Here is a 10,045-nt window from a genome sequence, read left to right on the forward strand (position 1 = left end):
GCACATGTATCGGAGGAAGCACGTGCGAGTTGCCAACTCTCCCCAGATCGACAGAGCGGGGCGGAGCAACGACCGAGACAGCTTGGCAGGGGGGATTTTTCCATTCAACTTTTCTGTCATAATTCACATACAAACACTTGGATGGAAAGCCAGCCACTATTTTCATATGGTGGATATTATCTGTGTGAAATGAAACGTTGGTCTCCTGTGCTCAAACACCCGGGACGCACTGTTATGTTAGCGTTAGGGTTAGTGTGGATATTATCTCTGTGAACTGAAACGTTGGTTAGCGTTAGGGTTAGCGTGAATATTATCTCTGTGAACTGAAACGTTGGTTAGCGTTAGCGTTAGGGTTAGTGTGAATATTATCTCTGTGAACTGAAACGTTGGTTAGCGTTAGGGTTAGTGTGAATATTATCTCTGTGGACTGAAATGTTGGTTAGTGTTAGCGTTAGTGTGAATATTATCTCTGTGAACTGAAACGTTGGTTAGCGTTAGCGTTAGGGTTAGTGTGAATATTATCTCTGTGAACTGAAGCGTTGGTTAGCGTTAGCGTTAGCGTTAGGGTTAGCGTGAATATTATCTCTGTGAACTGAAGCGTTGGTTAGCGTTAGCGTTAGTGTTAGCGTGAATATTATCTCTGTGAACTGAAACGTTGGTTAGCGTTAGCGTTAGGGTTAGTGTGAATATTATCTCTGTGAACTGAAACGTTGGTTAGGGTTAGCGTTAGGGTTAGTGTGGATATTATCTCTGTGAACTGAAAAGTTGGTTAGCGTTAGGGTTAGTGTGAATATTATCTCTGTGAACTGAAACGTTGGTTAGCGTTAGCGTTAGGGTTAGTGTGAATATTATCTCTGTGAACTGAAACGTTGGTTAGCGTTAGGGTTAGTGTGAATATTATCTCTGTGAACTGAAACGTTGGTTAGCGTTAGCATTAGGGTTAGTGTGAATATTATCTCTGTGAACTGAAACGTTGGTTAGCGTTAGCGTTAGTGTTAGTGTGAATATTATCTCTGTGAACTGAAACGTTGGTTAGCGTTAGCGTTAGGGTTAGTGTGAATATTATCTCTGTGAACTGAAACGTTGGTTAGCGTTAGCGTTAGGGTTAGTGTGAATATTATCTCTGTGAACTGAAACGTTGGTTAGCGTTAGGGTTAGTGTGAATATTATCTCTGTGAACTGAAACGTTGGTTAGCGTTAGCATTAGGGTTAGTGTGAATATTATCTCTGTGAACTGAAACGTTGGTTAGCGTTAGCGTTAGGGTTAGTGTGAATATTATCTCTGTGAACTGAAACGTTGGTTAGCGTTAGGGTTAGTGTGAATATTATCTCTGTGGACTGAAACGTTGGTTAGTGTTAGCGTTAGTGTGAATATTATCTCTGTGAACTGAAACGTTGGTTAGGGTTAGGGTTAGTGTGAATATTATCTCTGTGAACTGAAGCGTTGGTTAGCGTTAGGGTTAGTGTGAATATTATCTCTGTGAACTGAAGCGTTGGTTAGCGTTAGCGTTAGGGTTAGCGTGAATATTATCTCTGTGAACTGAAGCGTTGGTTAGCGTTAGGGTTAGCGTGAATATTATCTCTGTGAACTGAAACGTTGGTTAGCGTTAGCGTTAGGGTTAGTGTGAATATTATCTCTGTGAACTGAAACGTTGGTTAGCGTTAGCGTTAGGGTTAGTGTGAATATTATCTCTGTGGACTGAAACGTTGGTTAGCGTTAGCATTAGCGTTAGTGTGAATATTATCTCTGTGAACTGAAACGTTGGTTAGCGTTAGCGTTAGGGTTAGGGTTAGTGTGAATATTATCTCTGTGAACTGAAGCGTTGGTTAGCATTAGCGTTAGCATTAGGGTTAGTGTGAATATTATCTCTGTGAACTGAAACGTTGGTTAGCGTTAGCGTTAGGGTTAGTGTGAATATTATCTCTGTGGACTGAAACGTTGGTTAGCGTTAGCATTAGTGTGAATATTATCTCTGTGAACTGAAACGTTGGTTAGCGTTAGCGTTAGGGTTAGTGTGAATATTATCTCTGTGAACTGAAGCGTTGGTTAGCGTTAGGGTTAGTGTGAATATTATCTCTGTGAACTGAAGCGTTGGTTAGCGTTAGCGTTAGGGTTAGCGTGAATATTATCTCTGTGAACTGAAGCGTTGCTTAGCGTTAGCGTTAGGGTTAGCGTGAATATTATCTCTGTGAACTGAAACGTTGGTTAGCGTTAGCGTTAGGGTTAGTGTGAATATTATCTCTGTGGACTGAAACGTTGGTTAGCGTTAGCGTTAGTGTGAATATTATCTCTGTGAACTGAAACGTTGGTTAGCGTTAGGGTTAGGGTTAGTGTGAATATTATCTCTGTGAACTGAAACGTTGGTTAGCGTTAGCGTTAGGGTTAGTGTGAATATTATCTCTGTGAACTGAAGCGTTGGTTAGCGTTAGCGTTAGGGTTAGCGTGAATATTATCTCTGTGAACTGAAGCGTTGGTTAGCGTTAGCGTTAGGGTTAGTGTGAATATTATCTCTGTGAACTGAAACGTTGGTTAGCGTTAGCGTTAGGGTTAGTGTGAATATTATCTCTGTGAACTGAAGCGTTGGTTAGCGTTAGCGTTAGGGTTAGCGTGAATATTATCTCTGTGAACTGAAGCGTTGGTTAGCGTTAGCGTTAGGGTTAGCGTGAATATTATCTCTGTGAACTGAAACGTTGGTTAGCGTTAGCGTTAGGGTTAGTGTGAATATTATCTCTGTGAACTGAAACATTGGTTAGGGTTAGCGTTAGGGTTAGTGTGAATATTATCTCTGTGAACTGAAACGTTGGTTAGCGTTAGCGTTAGGGTTAGCGTGAATATTATCTCTGAACTGAAACGTTGGTTAGCGTTAGCGTTAGAGTTAGTGTGAATATTATCTCTGTGAACTGAAACGTTGGTTAGCGTTAGCGTTAGGGTTAGTGTGAATATTATCTCTGTGAACTGAAACGTTGGTTAGCGTTAGCGTTAGGGTTAGTGTGAATATTATCTCTGTGAACTGAAACGTTGGTTAGCATTAGGGTTAGTGTGAATATTATCTCTGTGAACTGAAACGTTGGTTAGCGTTAGCATTAGGGTTAGTGTGAATATTATCTCTGTGGACTGAAACGTTGGTTAGCGTTAGCGTTAGGGTTAGTGTGAATATTATCTCTGTGAACTGAAACGTTGGTTAGCGTTAGCGTTAGGGTTAGTGTGAATATTATCTCTGTGGACTGAAACGTTGGTTAGCGTTAGCGTTAGGGTTAGGGTTAGTGTGAATATTATCTCTGTGAACTGAAGCGTTGGTTAGCGTTAGCGTTAGTGTGAATATTATCTCTGTCAACTGAAACGTTGGTTAGCGTTAGCGTTAGGGTTAGGGTTAGTGTGAATATTATCTCTGTGAACTGAAGCGTTGGTTAGCGTTAGGGTTAGTGTGAATATTATGTCTCTGAACTGAAGCATTGGTTAGCGTTAGCGTTAGGGTTAGCGTGAATATTATCTCTGTGAACTGAAGCGTTGGTTAGCGTTAGCGTTAGGGTTAGCGTGAATATTATCTCTGTGAACTGAAACGTTCGTTAGCGTTAGGGTTAGTGTGAATATTATCTCTGTGAACTGAAACGTTGGTTAGCGTTAGCGTTAGGGTTAGTGTGAATATTATCTCTGTGGACTGAAACGTTGGTTAGCGTTAGCGTTAGTGTGAATATTATCTCTGTGAACTGAAACGTTGGTTAGCGTTAGCGTTAGGGTTAGTGTGAATATTATCTCTGTGAACTGAAGCGTTGGTTAGCGTTAGCGTTAGCATTAGGGTTAGTGTGAATATTATCTCTGTGAACTGAAACGTTGGTTAGCGTTAGCGTTAGGGTTAGTGTGAATATTATCTCTGTGAACTGAAACGTTGGTTAGCGTTAGCGTTAGGGTTAGTGTGAATATTATCTCTGTGAACTGAAGCGTTGGTTAGCGTTAGCGTTAGCATTAGGGTTAGTGTGAATATTATCTCTGTGAACTGAAACGTTGGTTAGCGTTAGGGTTAGTGTGAATATTATCTCTGTGAACTGAAACGTTGGTTAGCGTTAGCGTTAGGGTTAGTGTGAATATTATCTCTGTGGACTGAAACGTTGGTTAGCGTTAGCGTTAGTGTGAATATTATCTCTGTGAACTGAAACGTTGGTTAGCATTAGCGTTAGTGTGAATATTATCTCTGTGAACTGAAACGTTGGTTAGCATTAGCGTTAGGGTTAGGGTTAGTGTGAATATTATCTCTGTGAACTGAAACGTTGGTTAGCGTTAGCGTTAGGGTTAGGGTTAGTGTGAATATTATCTCTGTGAACTGAAACGTTGGTTAGCGTTAGCGTTAGGGTTAGTGTGAATATTATCTCTGTGGACTGAAACGTTGGTTAGGGTTAGCGTTAGGGTTAGTGTGAATATTATCTCTGTGAACTGAAACGTTGGTTAGCGTTAGCGTTAGTGTGAATATTATCCCTGTGAACTGAAACGTTGGTTAGCGTTAGCGTTAGTGTGAATATTATCTCTGTGAACTGAAACGTTGGTTAGCGTTAGCGTTAGGGTTAGGGTTAGTGTGAATATTATCTCTGTGAACTGAAACGTTGGTTACCGTTAGCGTTAGTGTGAATATTATCTCTGTGGACTGAAACGTTGGTTAGCGTTAGCGTTAGTGTGAATATTATCTCTGTGAACTGAAACGTTGGTTAGCGTTAGCGTTAGAGTTAGCGTGAATATTATCTCTGTGAACTGAAACGTTGGTTAGCGTTAGCGTTAGCGTTAGGGTTAGTGTGAATATTATCTCTGTGAACCGAAACGTTGGTTAGCGTTAGGGTTAGTGTGAATATTATCTCTGTGAACTGAAACGTTGGTTAGCGTTAGGGTTAGCGTGAATATTATCTATGTGAACTGAAGCGTTGGTTAGCGTTAGCGTTAGTGTTAGTGTGAATATTATCTCTGTGAACTGAAGCGTTGGTCTGCTCTGCTCAGGCACCCGGGACTCACCGGCGGGCTGGTGAAAGGAGCTCTGTCTGTGGCAGCCTCTGCCTACAAGGCCTTGTTCACCGGACAAGGCCCCACACAGGTCAGCAACACACATGTTGTTATCATGTCTTATGTCCAATTTAGGGCCGTATGATTTCCGCAAAATGGGAAAAACTGACAGAATCATGGAATTCGGTAGTACAAATTTAATCAACTGTAAAACTTAGAATATTGCAGAATTTTTCATAATTTGGCTGATATTGATAAAAAAAGTAGGCCTGATTTATCAAAATCAAAAGTGTATTGCTTTTGTGTTTGCTATTCCTGTGATGATCACACACACGCACACATGTGCACACACACACACGCGCGCGCGCGCACGCACACATGCAGTGCCTTAGAGGGGGGCTGGGGGAGAAGGGTCCGACCTGCGTAAACCTGCACTCCTTACTTCAACACCTGGGTGTGATTTTTACTTGATACATGATGAAGGCTTAAAGGAACACTCTGCCCATTTTCAACCAGCTTTGTATCATTAGAACATCAGTAGTATATCAGAAAACTGTAAACTGTTCTGAAGTCTGTCATTTAATTTGACAGTTATTGAGTGTTAAAGTGTGGACCAGTGACATCACTGGTCCACACAAACTCAAATGAATAACTCATTAACTCAAATCAACTCTCAATAACTGTCAAACTAGATGAATGATGAATAGTTTGACAGTTATTGAGAGTTGATTTGAGTTAATGAGTTATCCACACTTTAACACTCAATAACTGTCAAATTAAATGACAGACTTCAAAACAGTTTACAGTTTTCTGATATACTACTGATGTTCTAATGATACAAAGCTGGTTGAAAATGGGCGGAGTGTTCCTTTAACGGATTACCAATATAGAAAAAACATCACATGGATGCAACTGGGACATATCATCAGTGATGTACCCTGGGGTCATAGGATGTTTCGGGTACTGCAACATCATACACCCTCGCCCAGGTGACCCAGCCGGGGTTGATCAAGCCCCGACTTACGTCCCAGTAGCTACCCACGGTCAGCCCTCTTAGGGAAAGACAGGGCCACTCAATCCGCTGCTCCGGAACTACTCTGCCGGGACCGGGAGGCTCTGGCTCATGGAGGGACTGGGCTCTGTGGGTTGACTCCTGTCCGGGCTCCTCCTACGTCTCACCAGGTCCAGGACCTGTGCGTTGCACCAGACTCCCCCGCTCCCAACATTTCATTCAGGTATGATGTTTCTTGGGCCGTGGTGGTACTGCAGGCTCCACTTGCGGCTTGAATGGCCCTCCTAAAAGGCCTCTCGTGGATTTGTTGGGCTTCTTCCTCACGGAAGACACAGGCTGGGGCGCTAACCCACACTGCTCCCGGGTGCCGTCTACATTCTGGCTGTCAACTGTCTCTCCAGTGGTCACCAATCTATTCCTGGTTGTCACGTAGTCTATTCCTAGGAGTCACTGGCTAGGCCAGGCTAACTATATAGAAAAAAACATCACATGGATGCAACTGGGACGTATCATCAGTGATGTATAAAGTTATAATAAATGAATGTCTTGTCGATGGACAAGTGAATGAGATGGTTTCACCTGCAGTGTGATCTTGTCCCCTGTCCTGCAGCCTCCGGTGGACGCGTCCACCCAGGAGACCATGATGGCGGTGCTGGTGGAGATGGGCTTCGGGGATCGGCCGTTGAACCACCGTCTGCTGAAGAAACACAACTACAACCTGCTGGACGTGGTCAACGAGCTCGTCCAGATGACCGACAACGACTGGTACTCCACCCGCTACTGAGGAGAGAGGGAGAGGAGGTGACGAGAGACTGGTACTCCACCCGCTACTGAGGAGAGAGGGAGAGGAGGTGACGAGAGACTGGTACTCCACCCGCTACTGAGGAGAGAGGGAGAGGAGGTGACGAGAGACTGGTACTCCACCCGCTACTGAGGAGAGAGGGAGAGGGAAAGGAGGTGAAGAGAGACAAAGAAGAGGAGGAGTAGCCTGGTCAACCATCCAGATCATGTGGAGCTCCATGGATCAGTCTGCACTTCCAGCCCCGCCCCCAGCCATTTCCAGAAATTAGAATGTAACCGGGCCAATCAGGGACCTGCGCCGTACTTGACAACGTAAACTGGCGAATCAGAGAGGCAAAACAATAGTGGTGTCTCCCGGAACAACATTAACGTTAGTAGAGTAAACACAGCCATAAGTGCTGTTATTGCAGAAATAGACTCAATAATAAGAATTAAACAAGAAAAAGAGTACGCACCAACAGAGTTTCCAAGCGTTTCTAAGACGTTTTCGCCGTGCTTCTGACTGGATTTGGATTGTATTTTGTGACGCCGATTGGCTGAAGGAGTTGTCTGTCAAGGCAAGTACTCCCGCCCACTGAAATCGATGTGGGCGGCTGGAAGTCCAGACTGATCCATAGAGCAAAACAGAATGTGAGGTCATGTTATCAGGATGGTTTTAACCAGGCTAGGATGAGAGGACAGATGCCTTATAACCTCCCCCCCTCCCCCACACCTCTCCTCTGATTGGCCCAAGCGGGACAGGAGGCAGTCCTCTCTACGACCATATATGGAGACATTCCGGCACACTCTCTGGGATAATGTAGTTGACTATCAAACAACCGCAGTCTGTAGTGTTAGGTTGAGTTTAGGCCTTGATAGTGACAGAGCGCTGGTTAGAGAGACACACAGAGTCTTACGGTCTTGGATTGAAGGTGCTGCGCGTCAGATTTTGCGTTTCTCAAAAGTGAAAGACCACATTTCCCATAAAGCCACATTGAGGATGTTGCTGCTTGTCTTTGTTTTGAAGGTGAATAAGGATTAAGAACATTTAAAGAGCAACTCAACCCCGAACCGGAACAGTCACATGACATCTCTTGTCCCAGAAGTGAGTTTCCCATTCATATTCAAATTCATTTTCAAAATAAAGACGGGGGGGGGGGGGGGGATCTGAAATTATTATTGTTGTATTGTATTATTGTTATTGTTTTTGCTCCAACTGAAATGTTTTATGGTCACTCACAATGCAGTAGGTCACAGGTTGGATTGGTTCCAGCCTTAAAACTCGTCATATAAGGATTTTTCAAAATGTCTATGGAGAAAATGAATGGGGAAACTCACTTCCGGGGCAAGAGATGTCACGTGACTGTTCAGCTCTATAGCAGGTGGCTATTTCATCAGCATGCTTTTTACCATCAGACATCAGACAGAGGTGGAACCAAGTCCTCTTTGCTCCAGCCCCAAGTCTTCACGCACAAGTCTCAAGTCAAGTCTCAGAGTCTAAATGTAGCAAGTCACACAGCAAGTCAAGTCAGAACAAATCAAATGTCCAGTATCAATCTAATATCTCAAAGAAGATTAAATATATAGGACTTTTCAATATGGTTTCACGTCTAATAGGATACAAAACATGGTAAGAGCATCATGAGTTCGATTTCTATCATCAGTTTCAACTTCAATGAATTCAATCATTCCACACACATTCAGAAAACCCAATTTAAATTCAGTCGTCTGCTGGAACAAATCTCATCACTTTCAATTCAAGTCATTTAAGTCATTTATACAAACGCAAGATCTCAAGTCAAGACTTTAGAAACCTTTTCAAGTCATCAAAGTCAAGTCCCAAGTCAGCAGAACCCAAGTCAAGTCTCAAGCGTTTAGAATTAGGACTCGAGACCAAGTCATGTGACTCAAGTCCCCACCTCTTGGCTTGACACAGATTTGGGGGTTAGTGGTTTAGTGACTGTTTTTAGAGGAGGTCAACTGACCTGAACACTGGAACATGTGTTTTTAGATGAGGTCAGCTGACCTGAACACTGGAACATGTGTTTTTAGATGAGGTCAGCTGACCTGAACACTGGAACATGTGTTTTTAGATGAGGTCAGCTGACCTGAACACTGGAACATGTGTTTTTAGAGGAGGTCAGCTGACCTGAACACTGGAACATGTGTTTTTAGAGGAGGTCAACTGACCTGAACACTGGAACATGTGTTTTTAGATGAGATCAGCTGACCTGAACACTGGAACATGTGTTTTTAGATGAGATCAGCTGACCTGAACACTGGAACATGTGTTTTTAGATTAGATCAGCTGACCTGAACACTGGAACATGTGTTTTTAGATGAGATCAGCTGACCTGAACACTGGAACATGTGTTTTTAGATGAGATCAGCTGACCTGAACACTGGAACATGTGTTTTTAGATGAGATCAGCTGACCTGAACACTGGAACATGTGTTTTTAGATTAGATCAGCTGACCTGAACACTGGAACATGTGTTTTTAGATGAGATCAGCTGACCTGAACACTGGAACATGTGTTTTTAGAGGAGGTCAGCTGACCTGAACACTGGAACATGTGTTTTTAGAGGAGGTCAGCTGACCTGAACACTGGAACGCTATTTAAGTTGTGTTACTTGCAAAGTAAAAAATGATTGTTTTGTGCCGTAAATCAATCCAGCAGATTTCCCTCCAAATCTGACCCGGTGACACACCATGTAAAATACAGTAGAGGCCTGTTTGTTTTATGGTAATTACACCTAATATCTCAAATGTAACGTGGTAGTGATTTATTGATGCTGAAATGCGACCCATCTCACCTTTAAGCTGCGCCCTTTACTGTGACAGATTGCTCGAGTTGCTCTGGGAGACTGATCGAGAACGGAAAACAGCGAGAAACTCAATATTCAAAATATTAAATATCCATCATCTGCAGTGAGAGAGATTGCGAGTAGACTTTGCATCACATGTAGCTTTTGTATCGTCACCCTAGACATTCTAGTCCTATTCAAAACGTATTGTATGTACACGCTAGTTGGCCACAGACTAGTCTCTCCCCAGACTCAAATATTACGTTGAATCGCTGCGCTCCGCATACTACATAAATGAGTCTGTGCCAGTTAACAGCCACTGCTGGTTTTTGAAGGCAGGTTGAAATTGAATGAGTGACAGGTCGTAGCACCGATGAGAGAGCGGTTCGAAAAATGGCCTGCGCCTCCCGTGTCGTCTTATCGCAAAGATTTGATTTTGATTGGGGAGGACTGAAGCCATCA

At 43.1% G+C, this 10,045-nt stretch overlaps 1 protein-coding gene across 1 annotated transcript in view; it reads left to right on the forward strand.

The window, feature by feature from the left end:
* LOC310787897 (next to BRCA1 gene 1 protein-like) overlaps positions 1-8,706 on the forward strand; it is a gene marked incomplete at its 5' end in the record, with an annotated part of 44,061 nt that extends 35,355 nt beyond the window's left edge. Inside the window, 2 exon segments of the mRNA XM_083649351.1 lie at positions 4,982-5,075; positions 6,607-8,706. Of these exon segments, the coding sequence (XP_083505477.1) occupies positions 4,982-5,075; positions 6,607-6,780 (268 nt within the window). The 3' untranslated portion in view covers positions 6,781-8,706.
* Positions 8,707-10,045: the final 1,339 nt, after the last annotated feature.

This window comes from Poromitra crassiceps (genome assembly GCF_964638095.1).
Source record: "Poromitra crassiceps genome assembly, chromosome: 13".
Taxonomy (NCBI): domain Eukaryota; kingdom Metazoa; phylum Chordata; class Actinopteri; order Beryciformes; family Melamphaidae; genus Poromitra; species Poromitra crassiceps.